This window comes from Eulemur rufifrons, chromosome 3 (genome assembly GCF_041146395.1).
Source record: "Eulemur rufifrons isolate Redbay chromosome 3, OSU_ERuf_1, whole genome shotgun sequence".
NCBI lineage: Eukaryota > Metazoa > Chordata > Mammalia > Primates > Lemuridae > Eulemur > Eulemur rufifrons.
The window spans coordinates 81,931,912-81,955,307 of NC_090985.1; the positions used below are offsets into that span (position 1 = coordinate 81,931,912).

General features: G+C 37.4%; 1 protein-coding gene across 1 annotated transcript; it reads left to right on the plus strand.

Annotated features, from left to right (window-relative positions):
• Positions 1-929: 929 nt before the first annotated feature.
• On the plus strand, positions 930-12,630 carry C3H8orf89 (chromosome 3 C8orf89 homolog). The gene is made up of 4 exons (XM_069465612.1): positions 930-1,056; positions 2,881-3,034; positions 6,672-6,727; positions 12,482-12,630. Exons 1-4 carry the CDS (start codon positions 930-932, stop codon positions 12,628-12,630), a joined length of 486 nt encoding a protein of 161 aa, XP_069321713.1.
• Positions 12,631-23,396: the final 10,766 nt, after the last annotated feature.

The following is a 23,396-nucleotide window of genomic DNA, read 5'->3' on the forward strand; positions in this document are numbered from 1 at the left end:
TTTCTTTTCTGTGTTTCTTTTCCTGGATCCTAAGCTTCTCAAGGGCAGGAACTGTTCTGTTTAGCATGTTTCTCCAATGCCTTGTGTGGTTCCTGACATTAGAATCAACCCCCAGCAAATAATTTATTTTTTATGAACGAACGAGCATAGCTGAATCTGGCTATCTCTGACTCTTTTGTTGTGATGGCTGGAAAAAATGGGTGTCAGATGCCCAGCTAGGAGCCTGGAATAATAGGTGTTCAATAAACTGTAACTGTAGTGGTGGTTGCCATTCTTTGCCATTGCCACTGGACTCCTGAGAGTAGGAGCTACGTCTTGCTCACGTTGCACTCTCTTCAGAGTTTAGCAATGTCTTGCACTTAAAATATGTGATTGAAATTCATATATGTTTAATATATTAAACAAGCAGAATACATGATTGAACATTCTTCTGGGTCCGTGTTTAGAATAAAAGTAATGGCTATCTTGAGGACTTATTTTCCACAAAGCACAGAATTTGTCTTTTTTTTCCAGGCACAAATAAATGCGTTCTATAATGGTAATATTTTTGAGAAAATCCAACCATTCTATTTTCTTGTAGATGATAATTTGCTGTTGGGCTTTTACCTTTTTTTTTAAATTGCCAAATATCTGTGACCTGGAATTTGAAAGAATTTGTTAAAATATTTAAAGTTTAAAATATAAAAACATTCTGGACTATTTATTTTTGCTTCATTCTTAAAGAGCTTTTGCTTTAAAATCCCAAGAATATGTATTTACATGTTATAAGTAAGCTTTCATTTAAATCTATGTTAGTATTTAATCTGCATGATGGAAAATAAATTAGAAAAAACATTAACCTCTGGAATACCTTGTTTTCTTTGTCTTGTGTGTCCTGTATCTGGAGTAGCATCTCATTTTCATCAGCACTGTTGAAAGAAGAAGAAAAAATGTCAGTGCTATCTCCTGAAATCAAATTTGATACTTCTCATATCACCAGAAGTTCCCTTGAAAGTTGTTTTCATTTTGAGAGTAGCTGGAAGAAAGCAGTTTTGGAAACACAAAAGATAAGGAAAGGTAACTTCATTATTATTAATGTTTTACTTAAGAACACATAGAAATTTATTTTTTTGTATAAATTTTCTTAGAATACATGCATTTTTCAAGCAGTCAAGAGATATTTTATAATTTCTATAATATTTGTGTAAGGATTATATCTTAAGTTTATGGAAAAATAGAAGCAAATTAAAATCATTTTATTAATGTAATTCTGCGACTCATGATAGAAACACACTTTAAAGAACTACTCAATATTCAGTAGAGTACTATCTCTGATCACACTTTTTATAAATAGTCTTTTCTTTTAAGTAACTCAAGTTGATTTTTATATTTTAAGACACCTAAATCTTTAAAATGCCTTTATATATTAATAATTTCAACCAAAACTTTATTTTTGAGCAGCTTAGAGTATCTTGTGTCCTATAATTGCTCGATAAAGTCTTAAAAAGTTTGAGAACTTTTGACATGTATATGAATATATTAATAGCTTCCCCCTTACTTTCAAGTTATAATTGCATTTCTTGTTTATTCTGAATTCTGCTTTCAGCTTTATTAGTGGAGGTATAATTCTTGAAATAGCAACATTCAAACTACTCAACTATTTCATCCGTTCTGGTTTTGAGTGTCTGCTATACATTTTTTTCAACTTTTTCACCAGGTTCCCATTAAAGTTTCTCAGAAGACTCCAATTTATCAATCCTCCTATCCCCCAAATCAAATGGTTGAAAAGAGAATCTATATGTTTTTGATGAAGAAAAACAATTTTTTTCTAAAACAGCAAAAATCAAAGCTTGTAAAATAGCATTTTGAACATTTAATGTGATAACTCCAGTCCTATTAAATTACCATTTTTGTTGCTGTGCTAGACTCGCTTTGTAGAGGATGCTTAAAATTTTTTTTCCATGTTTAAAGAACAGCCAAACCTTTACCCTCTTAATCTACTTTTTCCCCTAAATGCCTTCATATTGATTTTTTAAAAATATAGTTTGACAATCGCTTGGACCATTGATATGTGAGATCAGTAGAATAAACAGTCTTGACTCTTCAATGTTGCTTTTTATATTAATAGTTGTTATGGAATTTTGTGGAGAGGAAATTAAAGTCAATGGCTGAATTAGAATTCTTTTACCTCTCATTGCTAGCTCAACCGATCATGAATTTATAACTCTTGTTTTTAAATTTTTTTATTTTTTAGAGAGCCTGCTATTGCTCAGGCTGGAGTTCAGTGGCATGATCATAGCTCACTGTAACCTTGAATTACTGGGCTCAAGCTATCCTTCTGCCTCAGCCTCCTGAGTAGCTTTTTTTTTTAACAGATGGGCTCTTGCGGTGTTGCCCAGGCTGATCTTGAACTTCTGGCCTCTAGCAGTTGATCCTCCCACCTCAGACTCCCAAAGTGCTAGGATTACAGGCGTAAGTCACTGTGCCCAGCCCTTATAACTCTTGATTATTTCCATAAAAGTAGGAAGGTGGACAGATTCAAAGTAGTGGATAAGATTCTTGAAAGTGCCTTTTATTTCAATGTGAATGCATGTAGTATTCTGGGAATTTTGGTTAAATAAAATAATGACTGCGGAGGACAGTAAGGACTGTGGAAGGTCTGCAAAGTTGTTCTTTTTCTTATTCTAACTCTTAATCAGTCCCTTAATCTATTCCTTCTTGTAATCCCTATAGTAGGAATTGAAAGACATTCTCCTGAGAAAGATGCTAGATAAATTATAGTTGCTTAATTTTCTTTACTTAATGGCTGATTTTGTATTAACATATTTTATTATGCATTTTAATATGTAGTAAAAGAAGTATACGTTTAATCAAGATGATTATGATAATATTTTAAATTAGAATACACCACAGCATTTGGTCTAGAAGATGTCAAAGAATGTGTCAAAATGCCGTATTTACCAGGATTGCAAAGTTACTGCAAAAATGTAAGTTCAACTCCACTAGATGTTCATAAAAGACTGCTGCGTGGTGATGCTGAGATGCCCACAGTCAGGTAGGTCATTGCTACCCAAGCCCCTTTTGTTGAATATTTATTTGTAGTAATGTTGCTGAATGTAGAGTTTTTTCTGACTTAGTGAATCTAATTCTTTTTTGCCTACTGGTTTTTTTCATAAAGAATTTAATTTCTTTACTCCACGTTAGCCATTTTATGCAGTTTGACAAGTAGACACTTTTCTCTGTTTTCAAGTGACATTGCCAGAAAGGATTCAAGGATTTCCTTTTAAAAATCTGGATTGCCCTAGCCTGGATCATACCCATGAAAGCATTGGAATTTTTAGCGATAAAAAATTAACTCTCAGTAATATTGACAGGTTTCTGTATCCTGAATATAGAACTTGTATTTCATTTCTAGTATGATTAAAGTCATGTGAGGGGAGATTCTGAATGAGGTGTTGGCCTAGTTAAGACTCTGCATTGACTATCAGGAATGAATTTTTCAGCCAGGAAAGTCTCTCAGACTTTGAATACTGACATTCGCAAACGTTATTTTACATCCTTTTCCTGCTATAAATCAGACTGACTAACATATCATTAAAAGAGAAAAGGGTTCATTAAAAGAAAACCCTTTTCTCCAAAGGGACCTATAAGTTAGTGAGATAGTCTCACATTCTATTCAGTTTCTGCTTTGGTTTGTTCATTTATTCTTCAGATATTTATTGAATATCTAATACGTATTCACTTTGCCAGCCTAAAATATATGAAGCACTATAGCATTCTGAGTTGCAACTTTTTTTAGGGGAAGATTTATATTTTCATATTATTTTCCCATCATAATGAACTTTCAAGTCATCCAGTTATATATAGCACACAAGATTGGAGTTTCAAGATATATTTCTTGAGTTTTCCAACTAGTACTGTTGTTCTTGCTAAGTACTCTTGAAATGAATTCTGGTAATGTAAATAGAAAACTAGAAAATATTAAAAAGTTGTAGAAAATTTTTATTTAAATTATGAAAATGAATAAGAACTTTGCAAAAAATTTGGGGAAAAAAGAAAAACAATTATTTGATAATCTACCCATCCTAACATATCCATCTTCATTGTTGGGTGTTCTCATCTATCTTTCTTTTTTTTGTTGGATTTTATTTTAGTTGTGATTTTAGTGTACTTGAAATTTTTTATCCTGGCTCCTCTTTTTTTTTTTTTTACTTAACACATTAACAGCCTTGTGAGTTGTATTTAACTCATGCTAGTTTTGAGCCCGGGGCCTCATGAAGCACATGTAACTCATATGTCTCTTTACCTTGGGAGCTGCTTCAACTATTTATCAAGTTGCATATAACTCACGCACAGATAACAATAAAAAATAACAAATTTTTTATTAAATTAGAAAGGATCATTTTGTTTTTGAAATTTTTATTCTATTTTCATAATAAAACACCGTGGCTCCAAGGAAAACTTCTTTTTTCTAGTGTGGCAGTCAACGTGTTAATATTACATATATGCATTTTGTCATGTCATTACATATTCGACAGTCTTACTGCGCACATTATATTTCATCGATGGGTCCACAGTTTATTTAACCCTTTCCTATTGCTGAATTTTAAGTTGCTTTGACTTTTTTGGTTTTGTAAATAACACCACAATGGACAATATCATACATATAGCCTTTCTCATAATTTTTAATATTATCTGAAGACATATTTTAAAGCTATAAAATATAAAAAGCAAAATTACTCTTTCTGAAGCAAGGTTACAATAAAATAAGGCAGGATCAGAGATGGTGGAAGAGAGTGAGTTGCTAGTAGAGTAGATGGCAACTTAAGTCGAAGAGGAGGGATGGCAGGATACAGAAAGCAGAGGGACCATTTGAAACATGAATATGAAACCTACTAAGGACAGTCAGTTTACATCATTACCAAGACATCTGTATCCCTGACACTCAGCTTACTCTTGTCATTTTCATTGGGGGTCACAGTGCCCTTTGGGGAGGGGGTAGGCACGTGTAGGGCTGTCTGTGGCAATGGACTTTGTATCAGTGTGGACCAGTCTTGTTACCCTTCCTTCAATACATGTGATTGTCTTAAAGAAACTGGAACCTTAGAAAGCATCCCTAAATTGGCCCATTTTACCTCTTAATTTGGGGTCTTCATTTTGTTTGCTATTATTTCTACCCTATTTCAATTTGTTTTTTTGGTTTGTTTAGGATCTTCACTTGTGATTTGACTGTGAAATTATTTCTAAACATTTTACATTGCCCTGAGTGTGAATTTACTTAAGTCAAATAAGGATGATTGAATACACTTTATTCATGTTATGACAAGTGCTCTTCACATATAAAGTGAAATAGTGGTAGCTAAGTGATATAATTTATATAAAGTGTTTGGCAAGCATAAATGTTAGTTCTTTCCTCTGCCTTTGACACAAGTGTCTTCGTTTTGGCCATTCTAGTGAGAACATGTCAAGTTGCCTGCAAGTGTTTTATTCTCCTCTGCATATTGCACAGTGCCCTATAAAAGAACAGCATTGGCAAAGCAGGGAAGTACTCATATTTGTTTGGTTTGTGTACAACCTCTTACCCTCTTTTTTTCTCCATATGTGGCTATTTTATTGTAAAGTTCTGATTAAAGTCTAATATTTTTCAGATTTCTTTGTTGATAATCAAATAGGTACAGTGAAGCTCAAAGCACACTCTGGTGATATAACTAATAACAGTAATCTTAGAAGTGAAGAGTATTAAAAAGTTGCTGCTGACTTTTATTTTTTTTGTTTTAACGGAAGCATGAGAGGTTAAAAGCTGTTTGCTGACTTTTAAGCTTTAAAATAGTTACAAGAAGTTTGGAATTCTTATGATTGATTACCTCACCCACAGCAGATTCAATCATTATGTATTTCCCCTGATAATCGACATATTATTTAGATCTATTCCAGTAGGAACAAAAGTTAATTATGACAAAATTTAGATTGGGGTGATTGATAGGTCACAAATAAGTGATAGTTGGTATCCAACACATCCAGATGCCATTAATCTTGGTTCCCTTCCTCTTAGCATTGCCTGAGTCATGACTAGTGAGAGTTATGATAAAGATCTATGGGAAGGCTGGGCGAGGTGGCTCATGCCTGTAACCCTAGCACTCTGGGAGGCCGAGACAGGTGGATCGTTTGAGCTCAGGAGTTCGAGACCAGCCTGAGCAAGAGCCAGACCCTGTCTCTACTAAAAAAAGAAAGAAATTATATGGACAGCTAAAAATATATATAGAAAAAAATTAGCCAGGCATGGTGGTGCATGCCTGTAGTCCCGGCTACTTGGGAGGCTGAGGCAGAAGGATCGCTTTAGCCCAGGAGTTTGAGGTTGTTGTGAGCGAGGCTGACACCGCGGCACTCTAGCCCGGGCAACAGAGTGAGACTCTGTCTCAAAAAAAAAAAAAAAAAAGATCTATGGGAGAAGTCAGACATAGCACTCATCCACTGCTAAAATTTACTAGCAAAAACCAAGATGTCGGGTCAGTTCGTATCTGATTCCGATTGGATTAGTTATAATGGAATTTCCTTTATTTAACATTTGTTTAATTTCCATATGATGTCATTCAACAAGTGAAACTATGCTGCTTGTCTCTTATTACATCTTTTAAAGTTAATGTAACCCATATTTACATACAAGTGATTTTATGATAATATACAATCTTCAGGATAAAGAAGGTTGAGGAGACATGTGCCATGGCACCACTTCAGGAGAAATCAAAAGGTAAGCAGGCTCATTCTTTTTCCCACTACATGTCTTGGGGTGCCACATATTTATGTTTTTTATTTTTTAAATTTCCTTTCTTTTCTTTGATGTAATTGTCTTTGTTTTGTTACTACTTCTTTTAAGCTTTGTTTCTTTTATAAACTTAGCACGTTAGGTTCATTATCAGTAGAACTTTATAATCTTGGGACCTTGGGATAGGCCCTCCTCATGTCACACTTGGGCCATTTAGTCACCTGCAAACTGGTCTTTTTGTCTGAGTCTCTGACCTTTGAAATCCTTCAACAAAAGCCTAAAGCCTTGACCCCTAATCACATTACTCTCTTGAAAAACAATGACTCTCTCCTCACCCATAGACTAAAGTGTGAACTCTTTAGCCTTGCCGTGGTGAACCCTTTACCATCTTCCCCCAACCCTCCTTTCTAGCTTTACCTTCTAATTAGAATAGCATTTTCATGAATCCTCTATATCTATGACATCCAACTATAGAAACTTATCTGTATACTAACAGTGTGAGTCCCCCAAAACTACTCTTAAATCAAGTTATTCTTATGTCCATGGTGACTAAGAGGGTTTATAGCACCAAGGTATGTTTTTACCACATTCAAAGTATGAATTTGTCCTTCAAAACTTTAAAATCAGGCCTTCTCACCTCCGCATTTCTGATATGTTTGATCAGAGCTTTGTTTTTCAAACACAGACCTAGAAAAATTTGTTGAGGCAGGTAATTACACTTTTAATGCTGTCTATGAGATGGCAGAGAGTTCCCTAGCGTTCTGGCATCTATCCTTATTGCCATGGTCCTTCTGTATGTTACGGATTCATGGGGCATTATACCAAGGGAGCCCTATATGGCATGTGACATAATGCATATGTCTAATGTTTAAATTCTACTATAAACTCTTAGCCATTTCCTGAAGTAATTTTACCCAAAGTTAATGGTAAAGATTCTTGAACTGTGTAATCAAAACTTTTCCATTTTGTTAAGTATGTTTTCTTATTTTTTGTTGATTATTGTCCAAGCCAGGGTTTTTCAATGGTGACAGTATTAACATTTTGAACCAAACAATTCTTTGTGGTGAGAGCCTGTCCTGTGCATTGTAGGATGTTTAGGAGCATCCAGGCCTCACTAGATAACACTAGCACTCCCCAAGTTGTGAAAATCAAAAATATCTCTAGATATTGCCAAATGTCCCCAGGGCAGCAAAATCACTCCTAGCTGAGAACCACTGGTTTAAGCATAACACCTTTAACATTATATGTTATTTGACACTGTCCTTCAGACTATCAAATGATTCATCCTTTACCTATGTGCAATAATTATTCCCTTAAAAACTTAAGATTTTTATAATCTTACTTATTTTAAATTTTTATCATAATCATTGTTGTCTTCCTCTAGTGCTGCAGTCCCCAACCCCCGGGCCGCAGCCTGGTACCATCCATGGAAACAGGCCACACATCACCATCTGAGCCCCCGACACCCCCACACCACCCCAATGACACTCCACCCCCTATCCCTGGTCTATGGAAAAACTGTCTTCCACGAAACTGGTCCCTGGTACCAAAAAGGTTGGGGACTGTTGCAAGTGTATTCATCACTTTCATAATTTTGCGATTATGGAATAATGGAGTTAATAGAACAAACAACAAAAACTAAAATTACCAAGTAAGGCATCCATTGACATTGTTGGTAGCAGTCAGAATTGAGTTGTCTGTAGCTTGGCAAGTTCAGACTGTGAAGTTCATAAGGTTAAGTGTTCACGAATTTTTCCTTGTATTTTTTCCCCCTCTGAATTTCCATATACTATAAACAACTTCTGTAATCAACAGACAGCATAAAATAAAAATATAAATGTTCATTAGAACAAGAGACGTTTGTTTTGCATCTTGCCCAAATATTTACTTGCCGTTTTCCAACAGGCCAACTTTATGGCTTCTGCGTCTTACTCACCTTTGTGTCCCTGCAGTGCCAATGCTAATTTCTACAACAAATTGAGTCTTCAGTATTTACTGAAGTATTTTCTTGTTTACTTGTTGAAAATTATTTTCTTCAGAGTCATACAAGAAGGCAGTTCATTTATGCGTTCGCCAAATATGAATTAAGTATCTCAGTGTGCCAGGCATTGTTCTAGGTGCTTGGGCTTAGTGTACATCCCTAAATAGAACAAAGATCACCATCCTGCTGTAGCTTACAGTCTGTTGAGAGAATATAGCCAACGTTCACAAAATATAGTAAGTGAGTCTATTGTATAGTATATTAGAATGTAAGTACAAGGGAAACAACCACCAAAAATAGGGTAAGGAAAGTCAGGAGATCTGGGTAGAGAAGGGTAGTTTACAACTTTAAATAGGATGGTCAGAATAGATTTACCTGAGAGTAATATTTGAGCAAAGACTTGAAAGAGGTGAGGGAGTTAAGTTATTCTTTTGGGGCCACCAAAGGCCCAAGACAGAATGGTGCCTGGCCGGCTGTAAGAACAGGAGCCCAGTATGGCTAAGTAGTGGAAACTTAAGGTAAGAGAAATAATGGAGTAACTGATAATCATATAGGGCCTTAGAAAGGATGTCTTATTTAACTCTGATCAGAATGAGGAGCCATTGAATAATGTTAAAAAAGGATAATTTTAATGTGATCTAAATTTTTCAAGGACTACTATGGCAACTGTCATCTATTTCAATAGTTATACCTCTTAAAAAACGACCCTGAGAACTTTCTCCTCTGGCTATAATGGACCAACTTTTATCAGACCATCTTTACGGTAGACAAAGTCTGGAGAAGCCAAAATCCTGGAGGAATAACCAAAGAGAAGGAGCCCAAAATTCTGGGAGCAATTTCCCCTCCAGATGTTTGTCCATTCCCAAATGGTTGTATGCTAGTCAGTATTTCAGGAAATCAAGCAGAAAATAGCTTCCACGAGGTTTAAGAACTGAGCAGAGATTTCAGTATCATAGCACCTGCCGTGGAGATAGAGGTGGGAGTTTAGGACTGCTAAGATGAAGGGCCCTTGGGAAACACACCAGGCTTTCAGCTGAAACTCCTGTAGGGCTACACACTATAAATAAAGGCATACCATGACTAGTCTAGCTTAAAAAAAAAAAAAAAAAAAAAAGCCCTAAAACCCAGGCCAGACACGGTGGCTCACAACTGTAATCCTAGTGCTTTGGGAGGTCAAGGCAGAAGGATCACTTTAGGCCAGTAGGGAAGGCTGAAGTGGCAAGATTGCTTAAGCCCAGAAGTTTGAGGTTACAGTGAGTTATGATTGGGCCAGTGCACTCCAGCCTGGATGACAGAGCAAGACCCTGGCTCTAAAAAAATTTTTTTTAAATTAAAAAAACAAAAAAATTACTAAAACTAGTCTGTGTTGGATTAAAGTGATCTTCCTGCCAGAAGAAAATCAAATTTTCTCTGAGGACTACATGATGGACCAGAGCTTTATAGGTTTTCATATACAATGTCTAGCACTCAATCAAGATTTACCAGGCATAGGGGGGTGAAAAATAATGACAAATAACAAGAGAAGAAACAGAAGACAGAAGCAGACCTACAAATGATCCAAATATCTTATAGTCTGTTTGGGCTTCTATAACAAAATACTATAAACTGGGTGGCGTATAAACAACAGAAATTTATTTTAGTTAGTATCTTAGCAACAAGGCTATGGTTAGCTCTTAATCAAGCTGAGAAATGTAATCTATACCTGGATGACCATGTGCCCAGTTAAAATTCTGTTACAGAAGAAGGAGTAAAAAGTTTTGGGAGTTAGGCTAATAATCTGCTACAATTCCTTTTAAATTAAAATTTCTAAGTTTCTATTATAGATATTTGGAAATGTAGTTAATTTTTGCAATTTGATCTTATAACCGTCCACTTTTTGTCCTATCCTTTTCTGGATTCAGTGTCAAGATTATAATGGCCTCATGGAATAAATTGGGGACTATTTCCTCTCTTTCTATTTTGTGAAGAAAAGGACCTAAAATTGGAATTACCATTCTTTCTTGAAAGTCTGATAAAATTTATTTGTAAAATTATTTGGGTTACTTATTTTCTTTGGGGTAATCTTTTAATATGGATTCAATCATTTTAATTTTAGGACTCTTAAGGCATTCTAATCCTTCAATCGGTTTTGGTAAGTTATATTTTCTAGAAAATTTTGCCTTTTGTCTAAATTTTAAAATTTATTGATATAAAGTTTAGTCTTTGCTTTATCTGTAATTCTATCCATCTTTTCCTAATATCATGTATTTGTGCCTTCTTTTTTTTACTTGATTAACCTCACCAGAGGCTTACCTTTTTATTAGTCTTTCCAATGAAGAACTTTTGTCTTTTTAAAAAATCTCTTTTATTATAACTTTTTTTCTACTTCATTGATTTCTCTTCTTTCCTATATTTCTTCTTCCATGTTCTTTGGGTTTACTGTTTTCCTAATGTGTATCTTATACCTAGCCTATAAGTTTTCAACCTTCTTTTCTAACATAGGAATTTTAAGGTATAAACCTCTCTATGTACAACTTTTTCTGCATCACACAAGTTTCATGATAGTTATAATTTAGCTATAAGTATTTTTTATGTTCATTATGATTTCCTTTTTGACTGATGGATAATTTAGAATGTATAAATTTCTAAATATTTTGAGAATTTTAAATTTATTGTTAACAACTTCTAACTTAATTGCATTTGTCTGTATGATACTGACTCTTCGAAGTTTTTTGTCGGGTTTGCTTAATGCCTAGAATCTAGTTATTTTGTTGCTGGAGGGTCTTTTAAAGTGTCAGGTCCATTGTACAGCTAAAAACAGGAGTCCTGATCATACTCTTAATTCTCAACTCTCTCTCTCTGAACTTCTCACTCATATTACACCTGCAAATAAAACAAAACAAACAAAAAATAACAACCACATAGGAGAATTTAAGACAGGTTTTTTTTTTTTTTTGACACTTGAAACTGCTTGAAGTTAAATAATATTTTAAAGCAATATGGGTCAGTATATTATTTTCAATGCCTTATATGTTTCCAAATAGAAATGTTTTTACATATTTATTTATTTAGAGGCAATGTGTAGTGATTACATGGGAACTTTTGAGTTTGAGATCTGGGTTCCAATCCTGCCTCTGACAGTTGCTGGTTATGTGGTCATGGGCAAGTTCCTTAGCCTACCTAAATTGTCTTTTTAAAATCTGCAATTTAAGATAGTACTTGTCACTTTTTATATAAAACAGACGTAAAGTATTTGACAAAGATCATTCAATAAATGCCATCTATCATTATTACTACCACTCTGTAAGAGAAGCTTGATTAACGCTGTTTCAGTTAAGTGAATGATTTATTTTACTTTACAGTTTTACTGTTTTACTTAGCATTTATGGGAAATGATTTTACTTGAAGAAAATAAATTGATAAGCATGTAAAATATGAAATGAGTTATTTATGGAGATGGTGCCTTTCACTTTGGAATAAATTCCACAGCCATCCCATGTTTTAAGAAGTACCTTACAGACTCAGATTTAATTTTATATAATTAAATACAAGCATTTAAGGGTTTTTTTCAGTTAAATATGTTTTTAGGGGACTGGCTGTCACAGTCACAGTCACTTTAGAAAGTAAGCATTGGCATTTCCAATTCAAAGTATACATTATCTGAAGAACTAGTAGTGTTTAATAGTCATTCACTCACACTGCACTTTATAGAATATCATTCATGTGTGCTCAATTGAATTGTAATAGCTTATTACGCACCCCCTCCCCCCCCCCCTCAGGTGCTAGCTTCAGTGACCCTCTCACTGGAGCACCATCTCAGTACCTACAGAGGCTTTCTAGAATGGCCATATTGGAGCATGAAACCATTCGTCAGGAAACAACCAGAAAATCAAAAAAAGACAAGAAAGGAGAGCTACGAGACTGCTGATAAAGACCACACAGTGTGATGCTTTTTTCACTGACTTTTAAGATTTATATTTTCTTTTTCTTTTTTTTTTAAAGTATGTGATATGATGCATAATGATTTACATAAAAATGGAAATGTATATAGGAAATAAATATTTTGTGTTACAGATGGAATAATTTGTATTTTGTTAACATTTCAGAGACATTTAAATTATGGGTTATGGGAATATAAGCATAAGAGAAATTACGTTCCATGAATTTTATGCATATTGATTATGTCTTTTGATTCAATTTGATAAATACTTTTTGGGTGCCTGTCCTGTGTGATGAATTTTACAAGCTGTGGCAGAAGGTTTGAGGAAGAGCGAGTCCTGATTGTTGAGGTTAGAAGAGGGTCAATGGGAACCCCTCGTTTTCCCTGTTTGGGTTTAGAAACAGTGTGAGGTAAGTATTTAGGCAGCGAAGGTCAAAACATTAGCTTAGTTTGCTGACCAGCTGTCTTGGGAATGGGAAGCCCTGTCTTGAGTGTGTGGCAACAATAGGCCTCCCAATCCTGAGCTTCAGAATGGGGCAGATGCGCACACCCAGGCAGTGCTGGCAGCCTTGGGCTTGCCTGCTGCATCAGGGCCTTTACTGCAAGCAGGACAGGCTCTCCACTGTGTAGACAGGCAGATCCCACAGGGGAAGGGCGGCTGGGGAGAGACTCCAAACCCCTCCTCGAGAAAGCCCGAGGAGTGGGGAGAAGTGTGCGTCTGTACACCTCCCTGAGAAAAGGGGACAAATCAAGGATACCAGTGACTGTGATCCCAAGGAGCATGGGCTCCAGGCCAGAAGAGACCACAGGGTATTACAGAAGTTCAGAAACAGGGCAGTAACATCCCGTAGCATGCTCAGAGAAAGCTTCTTGGAAGGTGTGATGTTTGAAATGGGCCTTAAAGATAGGAGAGATGGAAGGAGAAGGCATTTTTAGAAAGAGGGGAAAACCATAAGAGAAGACATATTATGCATTTGGGAATGATACACTTGACCAGAGCACTACGTAGTATAGAACAAGCATCATAAATTCAGATATCTGCAGGCACATGCAGATTGAGAGACACCAGTCAGGTGCAGGCTGTGGTGAACTGGCACCTGGTTCTCCATGTGAAAGGGCACTGGCTGCCCAGCTTTGTGCCATGCAGGTCCAAAGTGCCAGATAGTCCAGCTTTTCATGAGAAGCCAGAATCTGGATTTTTATGTGAAACCTCTCAATGAATGTATAATGCTAGCAACTAATTTGAAATAAGCAACTAATTTGAATAAGCAACTAATTCAGAACTTATGAATCCATTGCATGGGCCAAAGAATTACAAAAAATTGCACGTGCAAGCCAGATCTGGCTTTCTGGGGCCATTCATTTGCAGCTCCAGGGACAAAGGAATAGAGGACAATGGGGCTTAAAAGATAACTTGATGACAGATGATAGAAAATCTCCGATGCCAAGTGTGTGTTTTTATTTAATCTGTTTCCCAATGGGAGATTTGAGAATGAAAGTAAATAACTGCTTCTGTGATTTGGGAAGATTCATCCAAGTATAATTTGTAAGTTAGATTGTAAAGGGGAGGACACTGAAGGTTGGGAGACCAGGTAGGAGGTTATTACAGAAATGAAGGTAAGAATCTGTGAGTAGAAGGATAGAAGCAGGAATGGGAATGAAGGACCTTCTTAATTAGGATGGCAGAAGCCCTAAACTCAACCGTTTGGATGTAGAATATCAGGAAAGAAAGACTCAAAACCAGCTCAGATTTCCAGTCTCAGAAATAAGAATCTCAGGAGGAGGTGCTAGTTTTGGGGGAAGAAGAGGACAAATGGAACGTAGGGTGTTATTCAATTTAAGGTGCCATCAGGACGTCCACATAGAGATGCCAAACTGGTATTTGAAAAGTAAGTCTGTCATTATGGAAAAAGATACTGACTAGAGTTGGAACTTTAAGAAACTTTTGCATAGCAAAGACTGTTTTACCTGATAAAGCAGCAGAGAGAGAAGAGGGCCCAAATTCAGAAGGGATGGGAGGAAACAGGAAGAAAACAAAAGAAGAAGGAGGAGGAACTATCACAGATATAGGAGAATGAGCATATTCCATGTTCTGGCATGCTTTATATTAATTTATACAAATATACTATTAATATTTTAAGTGCTTGTTCACATTATTGTGAAGCATTATTCCCTAGGGGGATAACTATTAATGCATGAACTTAAGTGGGTATATTTGTGCTTACATCTGAATTTTGATTGAGAATGGTTTAGATATTGCCTGTATCTTTTCTGATCACCTCCTCCTAGTGTGGTCAGTGATTGAAGCAATAGCAAGCAAGCAGAAAGTGATTCTCAAACAAAAACCTGATGAACTCTTTTTTGGATGAGCGCTTCTAAGTACCTTTGATTATCAGATGAATTTCCTTTATTGAACTACCGTGTACTCTACACATTTAATATTATTTATAAACCTTATGAAAACCCTAAAAATAGGTAGGTGATATTAGTCCTGATTTATAAAAGAAATAAATTTAGGGTCTTTGTTTTACACTAGGTCTCTATCCAGCAAGTGGGAGGATTCTAACCTATTAGAATTCAAAGTTCATAATCATAAACTCCATGAAATAGTAATTTAAAAAGCCTTAAACTTAGCTGATACATGTAATTATGGTTTAATCACTTAAAATTTAGGGCAAGATAGTATTTCCACAGACAAAAGTATCCCTTAATATTGAGTTGAGCTCCTGAGTTAGGATACTAACACATGTTGGAGCATTTATACTGGTAGAGTGGAAAGCTGGGATCATGTACATAGATAATTATGTCTGTCCCCCATCTTCCTATAAAAGAGTTCAACTCAAGCCAATTCAAGAAAGGAGTGGAATGTTTATTTCTTTTTAATAAATGAGATGTGCTGACAATAATGAATCACCTTTTTAGCCTTGGGATTGAATTTAATTTAACTTATGTTTTTCATTAAATCTTTTTTCATAAAAAAACACAGGCTCGACTTCCTTAAATTACATTTACTTTTTTTGTTCCTTATGAAGTTTTTAGAAAAACCAGCATGTATTAATACACAGAAGGCTCAAATCACCCCCAAGTAAGATAAACCCAATATTCAGAGATAAGGATGAGATGCCAACTTCTGATATTGCCACTACCATGGATGTTAAACTTATGTTTGGTACTGAATACAACCTTTCCAGAAATGACTCTTTTGCGGTTGTGATTTGGAAGTTCCTCCAGTATAAGCAATATCAATCATAACCTTGGGAAACTGTACCTTATGATAAATATTTAGGATAAGAAGACAGAGTCCTGATTTTACACTGAGAAAACAGTTCTTTACAAAGAATAATTGCTTCAGTGAAGCAATTATCATTACTCGACTAACTATCAAACTATCATTACTCAATGATAATTTCAAAGAAATTTTCTAAGACCCACTTCCTTTTTTCTACTTCTCTGTTCACTGAGCAGGCTTCTATTATGTGATTTAGACCCCTGAGTAAATATATCCACTAAAAAGCAGATGCCTTCTTTGGATGGCATGTCTTAGATCTGGGATGGGCTACGTTAATTAATGTGTTGCTATTCTGATTCTTGGTACCTGTGAATTTGGTTGGTGTGAATTGGTACACATATTCTGATCATCAAACTAATGAATTGACGGCTTTTTAAATTTTATTTTATTTTATTTTATTTTTGAGACAGAGACTCATGCTGTCGCCTGGGCTACAGTGCCGTGGGGTCAGCCTAGCTCACAGCAACCTCAGACTCCTGGGCTCAAGTGATCCTCCTGCCTCAGCCTCCCAAATAGCTGGGACTACAGGCATGTGCCACCATGCCCGGCTAATTTTTACTATTTTTAGTAGAGACAGGGTCTCACTCTTGCTCAGGCTGGTTTAATTCCTGAGCTCATGCGATCGTCCTGCCTCGGCCTCCCAGAATGCTAGGATTACAGGCATGAGGGCTTTTTTTAATTAGAAAAATCACTTTAGTAATTTTGAAAAATAGTATACAATTTTAGAAATTTCAGCAATGTAGCATAATACTAAAAGAAAGTCTAAAATCACCTCAAATCTCACTACTCATAAATAATATCAGGTGAACATCTTTCTTTTTCTGCATCTTTGCAGACTGAGGAGAAACACTTTTATTAAAATGTGATGATTCTATGCATGCTACATTAAAATAAAATTATTCAACTTAATTTTTACTGATACAAGAAAAACTTAAGTGAAACTGAGGATGTTGCTTAAATTCAAATATTATTAATTTAAAAATTATATATCCTAAATCTATATTTAAATCCATTTTAGATAAATCTCTAGATCTAGATCTAGATCTTCTTTCTTAAAAGATTCCTCCACAAGACTTTTCAATCTGAAGCATGCATCCAGATCTCCTAGGGAACTTGTTAAGATCCTGATTCCTGTAGGTCTGGAGTGAGGTGTCAGAACCTGCATTTCTGACAAGCTCCCAGGTGACCACACTCTCAGTAGACCTGCCTTAGAATCATCCGCACCCGGAGTCACCTGGTGAACTTTGCAAACTCCCATTGTCCAGGCTCTACCCCTAGAGATTCTGATCTAATTGGTTTGGGGTGACCTCTCAAACATGGACAATTTTTTTTTTTTTTTTTTTTTTTTTTTTTTTACCTCCAGTTGCTCTTGTGGTGAAAACATGGACAATTTTTTAAAGGTCCCCAGGGAGCCTAATGTGCAGCTATGTCTGAGAACTGTTGTAAGGTTGAGAAATTATGAAAAATATTTAGATGTCTATAGAAAGCTTTAGGAGAAAAAGACAAAAACAAAAAGAAAAAAAAAGAAAAATATTCAGAGATTGAAATGGCCATTTTTCTTCCCTTCAGAGCTTTATAGAGGTTATTTCATTGTCTTCTGGTATTAGTTGTTACCATGCAGAAATCTGATTCCTCACAATGTTTTATCCCTTAGATTATTTGCCATTCCTTCCTGGATGTCTGAAGATTTTGTTGATTCTTGAAACTGAATCAGAATATGATTCACTGTAGGTTGTACCAATTCAAAATGTCCTGGAACATGGTGTGTTCTTTTAAGGCTGCTGATTCAATTCTTTCTGCATTTTGGGAAAGTTTTCTTTTATTAAATCTTTGAATACTTACTCTTTCTGTTCCATATTTTTGAGTTCTCTACTTTAGGGACACCAAATATTGGGATCACCTTCATCTGTTCTAAATATTTGGAGAGTTGGAGAATAAGAATTTGTCAATATTTTCTATTTTCTTTCTGATTGCTTAAATCTGTTCAGTTGCTGCTGTTTATTTTAGCATTTCTCCTAAGTTGGCAATTCAGTTTCTATAATAGCTGTCCCTTTTCTTTCTTGCTGTTTCTAATTTATTAATTCTGTAATGATATTATTTGTGTATCCAATCTATTTTCTTAGGTCCACTATCACTTTTTATCTAATTCTATGTTCAGCAATTGGCAAACTTTTTTTTTTTTTTTTTGGCAAAAGGCTACATAGTAAATATTTTAGGCTTTGCAGACCATACAGTATCATTGCAACTACTTAACTCTGACATTGTAGCATGAAAACAGTTACAGACAATCTGTAATTAATGAGCATGACTGTGTTTCAGTAAAATTTTATTTACAAAAAGCAAGCCACTGGCTACGTCATTCTCAGTAGTGGTAATATGTTTAGCACCCAGTGTTTAAGTAACTGTTAAAATGTTCCTCCTCCCCCTTCTTAAGATAAGTTTTTTTATTTCAAGTGTCCAATACATGAGTGTAATAATAAAGCATGGTATATGTATACCATGGAATACTAATCAGCCACAAAAAAACAATGGTGAACTAACATCCCTTGTATTATCCTGGATGGAGCTGGAGCCCATTCTTCGAAGTAAAGTGTCACCAGAATGGAAAAACAAACACCACGTGTACTCACCATAAAGTTGGCACTAAAATAAGCCCTTAATTCATTGCCTCTGGGGTTAGTTTCCTAATTCTCCGAGGAGTGGGTGCTGCTTCTTTGTTCTCAAAACGCTTTGTTTATAAGCAGCATGATCATCACCAGGTTGATTTAATAATAACTAATTATTTTTGCATGTTCCTTATGAGCAGGGCATAGTTCTAAATGCTTTTCATCTACTATCTTGTTGAATCTTCCCAACAACACAGCCTTACTATGCCCAGTTGACTCATTCTCATTCCATTCCCTGTGGGACGATTATGCACCTCTGTCCTCTTCAGATCGCCAGTGTCTTCCCTCAACCCCTTCCTCTGAGCTCATGAGCCTTCTCCTTATTTCGCTGAGAAAATAGAAGCAGTCAGAAGAGAACTTCGTTTACTCCAAACCCCAATCTATGAACGTGCCTGCCTCTGTGCTCATACGTGTCTGTGCCTGTGTTCCCACGGGCAACCCCTTCACTCCCGCATCAGATGCATCTCTTTCTCCTCTCACTCCAGCAATCGTATCCCCAAATCATCACAACTCTCCCTCTTAATCCCATCATTTCCACTAGTGCAAAAACTCGCTACAGAATCTGAGTTAAACGAACATGTGAGCACACGTCTTGTGATCTGCTGCTCCATTTCTTCCTTTCCCTTTACAGCAAAACTCCAGAGGACTCTGTGCCCAATCTCTTTTCCTCAGCCCCCTTTCCCTCTTGAGCCCATTCCAGGCAGGCCATTGGCCTCTCCCCTCCACTAAAACAGTGCTTGTCAAGGTTTCTGGTAACCTCCATGTAACCAAGACCAATGATAATTCTTGGTCCTTGTTTGATCTCTCAAGCAGCTTTTGACATAGTTGATCGATCTCTCTCTTCCTTGAGGAGGCTTCCAGAGCTTTCCTCTCTTTCCATTCTCTTCCTGCCTTTCAAGCCACTTCTTCTCAGTTTCCTTAACAAAGTCTACAGCTAGCAAAGTGGCAAATGTGGGACTGGAGCGCCTCAAAGGCAGAGACTACTTCTTCGTGTCCACATCTCTGGTACCAGTGCTGTGCCCAGCACAAAGTGTGAACCGAGAAGAACGTATTATTTTGCAAGAAGGATGTCAGAGCTGAAGGTCAGCTGGTGATAAGACAGTTCAATCCAGAGACACTGGACTCTTTAGGCAACATGAGGGAGACAGGACCAACTAATGGAATTTCCAAGCAGTAGGGAACAGGTAGGAGACCCAGACAGGCAAGTGGCAAACTTAGGTGAAGACCTGACAGAAGGAGGAAATTGAGTCTAGACTGGCAGCACTGTCTTTGAGACAGTTAACAGCATGTAGTTGGGAGACCATTTCCTGGTCTTTAGTCAGGAACCCACTGTCTCAGGGCAGGTTCCCTGGGAAGCAGACTCCAAGCTGAAGATCCGTGTGCAGGAATTCTCCCAGGAGTGCTGCTGTCAGTAACAGCACCGAGGAGGGAGAGCAGGCAGAATGACCAGGCAGGGCATTTGAACAGCAACACAGTCTCAGTGAAAGCTCCTGCCAATCCCATGTAGACCTGTGGAACTGGAAAAGCCCTTCAGGGTTGTCCCACCTGGAAGCAAAGTGATTTCACCTTTAATAAACTCCAGGCCTCCCTGCACTGATCAGTCATTGGATCATGGGGTTATGGATCATGGGGTATGACCCTGGCAAGGTGGCTCTCTCCTGCGGAGGGAAATTGCTGAAGAGGGACTCTGGTGTGATCACTGTCAACACCTGGGGAACAAGTACTGCAGCCCTAAAGGGGAGATCTGGGTAGCACACTACAGTATCCACTACACCTCTCTCTAGAGAAACCGAAGTACAGTATTAAGTAGGGAATGAAGACAAGACCACGAGTGCAAGAAGATGGCTTGACCATGTATGGGTAACAGTCCTGTTAGGAAATGGCTCAAACAAAGCCTTATGGACAGGGCTAAGGAAGCAGACAAGATTGTGACGTACCCAGAGACTAACACTGTGGCAAAGCTGTTACCACCCTTAAGGCTAAAGGGACAAACGGAGGGAACAACAAGTACCTGAGACTGGTTAATTGATAAACAATAGAGATTTATTTCTCACAATTCTGGGGGCCGGGCAGTCCAAGATCAAGGCACCAGCAGGTTCTGTGTCTGTTAAGAGCCCCCATCCTTTTCCTTCCAAGATGACACTTTGTTGCTGCATCCTCTGGAGGGGAGAAATGCTGTGTTCTCGCGTGGCCAAAGGCAGAAGGGCAAAAGGGATGGACTCCCTCTGTCAGTCTTTTTATAAAGGTACCTACTCTCATTCCTCATGGCCTCATCACCTCACCTTTAGGCTACCTCTTAATACTATCGCACTGGCAACACCTGAATTTTGGAGAGGACACGTTCAAATCCTAGCACTCATATGATTTCATTTGAGCCTTTGAAGATGAAGTCACATATGGATGTAATATACAGACGATTTTGTGGATGAGGACAACAGAGGGTTCCCACATCAAGTGGTCCCTTGGTGTCACACAGTTTCTAGGAGGCAGCTCCCCACACCACTCTGTCGTTAGGTCCATCGTAGACTCATACAGTCAGCCATACAATTTGAAGTGTTTAACATATCTTTGGTTGTTCCATCTGAATTTTTCTGCATTTGAAAATCAGGAGAACTGCCACATGGAATTATCAAGAGCTGGCTATTATTTGAAAGAGTTTGGGGTGTTGAATAAAGGACTGATGTCAGCAGACAGCCCAAGTCAGAAGAAAGCTGAATTAAGACCTGCTTTAGAATAAATATTTGTGATTCCTCCAACAGTTCTTGGCTCTTAATGTATGGTGTTTTCAACATGCTTACAGTTTGGAGCCTGATTGATGCTTATGTTTAAAGAAGTATGGAAATTGCCATCAGTACCTGGTGCTCCCACGGAGTATTAAGCTAAACACAGAAAATGTGTGTGTTCACCGTTACAGGCACAATTTACAGTCCTTGGCATACAAGTTGTTATCTGCACAAGATGGATATGTGAAGAGAGGAATGCTTTTTGATTCATTGAGAGTGTTTTGCTTGTGTCATGTTTTTTATCTGAGACTAGAGAGACATCGGTCTGTAACTTTTCTACAACTCTAGAAGCCTGGATATAGTCTGAGATCATGTGTGCATGAAAAGAGACCAAAAACTTGGTCTCGTGCAATAAAACCACCAGGAATCTTATCCTATAATGGATTATTTCTGAGGCAGCTGACAAACTTAAAGTCTAGGTTATAGAGTGGTAATTTGTGACAACAACACAAAAGATGGAAGAAAAGAAGACACCTTTGGCTCATGCAAGCCAATTCTATTTAATGTAAATGTATTTTAGCAGATTAAATGTCTTCACAAATTGATTTAGACTTTAGAATATTTGGCAAATGTATTTGAAAGAATTTCTGACAACTGTGCCCTCCCCTCCAACTACAGGCTGTGCTTCTACAATCATTTTTTTAATTGTGATAAAAGATAAAAAGCATAAACCTTACCATCTGAACTATTTTTCAGGTGTACAATTCAATAGCATTAAGTACACTCACCTGCATAATCTCGAGTACTGTTGGTGTTTTGTTTAGGACTGACTTCCATTCTTCTCTCACTTTATTTTTTCCCCCCTTGGCTTCACTCCTGCCATTCCAACATATATGCAGAAAATTCTGAAGCTTTGTACAAAAAGGAAAAAAGAATGATCTACATAGCACCTGTGGAAAAATATCCCATCAAAAACTTGATTAGTGGAAGCCACGCCTGTAATCCCGGGATTTTGGGAGGTGGAAGCAGGAGGATGGCTTGAGGCCAGGAGTTAAAGATCAGTCTGGGCAACATAGAGAGATCCCTGTACAAAAATTTTTAAAAGCATTAGCCAGGCATGCACCACCACGGGCCTGTAGTCCCAGCTGCTCTGGAGGCTGAGGCAGGAGGATTGCTTGACTCAGCAGTTTGAGGTTGCTGTGGGCCATGATAACATCATTGCACTCCAGCCTGGGCCACAGAGCAAGACCTTGTCTCCCCCCCAAAAAATCCAAATTAGTGGAGTGAGCTTCTGAAGCCTTTACTTGTGCTTTGTCTTACACTGCGGTAGCCAAAGGGTCCCTCTCCTGGGCTGCAGTGTGGCTGGATGGCTGGGTAGTAGTGAGGAGGAGGGAAGGTATTAACTTCTCAGAAAGAAGTTGAAGCTTTTTCTGTTTCTTTTCTTTTCTTTTTTGTTCTGTGAACTTTGTAGAGAATCAGCTTTTTCTGTTTCTAAGGTCAGGTCTTCCTCAACCCTATGGAGGCTAAACAAATCTTTTTATGCCTTGGGACCCTTTCATTGCCAAACTCTAACTGATGGACCCTCAGGTTCTATGGAGGAGGAGAGGAATGAGCTCTTTTGTGCTGGAGGACTCTAGTCCAAAACAGATCAGAGGGGAGAGAAGAAGGTTTCTGTATTCTGGTGATCAGATGCTCTCGAGCCCCAACGTGACACAGGTCTGGGAACTGGCACAGGGCCCAAGATGTTTGGGGCTGTTGAAGCTGGTACCCGAGAGGAGCGGCTGGATCAGAGGATCTGTCCACCTCAACCCCACGGCTTCAGGAAAGAGTTGTCACAACTTCAACATTGCTGGACACTGGTCGTAGGAAGGGGGTTGCAAGCTGCCAGGAAATGTAGGGACTCTGGTGTTGCTTATAGAGACTGGATAGGACTGAAGGCAAAGAAAGTTCTAGTCTTACACTGAGATGAAAACTCAACACACAGTGACAAGATTTGGCAGGATTCCGCCTTAGGGGGAGCCCCCAAGCCGGGGGACAAAATGGATTAGACAGCCTTGTTACACTGCAATTCAAACC

Excerpts from the sequence above, each read along its gene's own strand:
- C3H8orf89 (XM_069465612.1), top strand. The coding sequence starts at position 930 with ATGTCAGTGCTATCTCCTGAAATCAAATTTGATACTTCTCATATCACC. Across the intron at positions 1,057-2,880 it reads AACACAAAAGATAAGGAAAG|AATACACCACAGCATTTGGT; the intron begins GTAACTTCATTA and ends ATTTTAAATTAG. Across the intron at positions 6,728-12,481 it reads ACTTCAGGAGAAATCAAAAG|GTGCTAGCTTCAGTGACCCT; the intron begins GTAAGCAGGCTC and ends CCCCCCCCTCAG.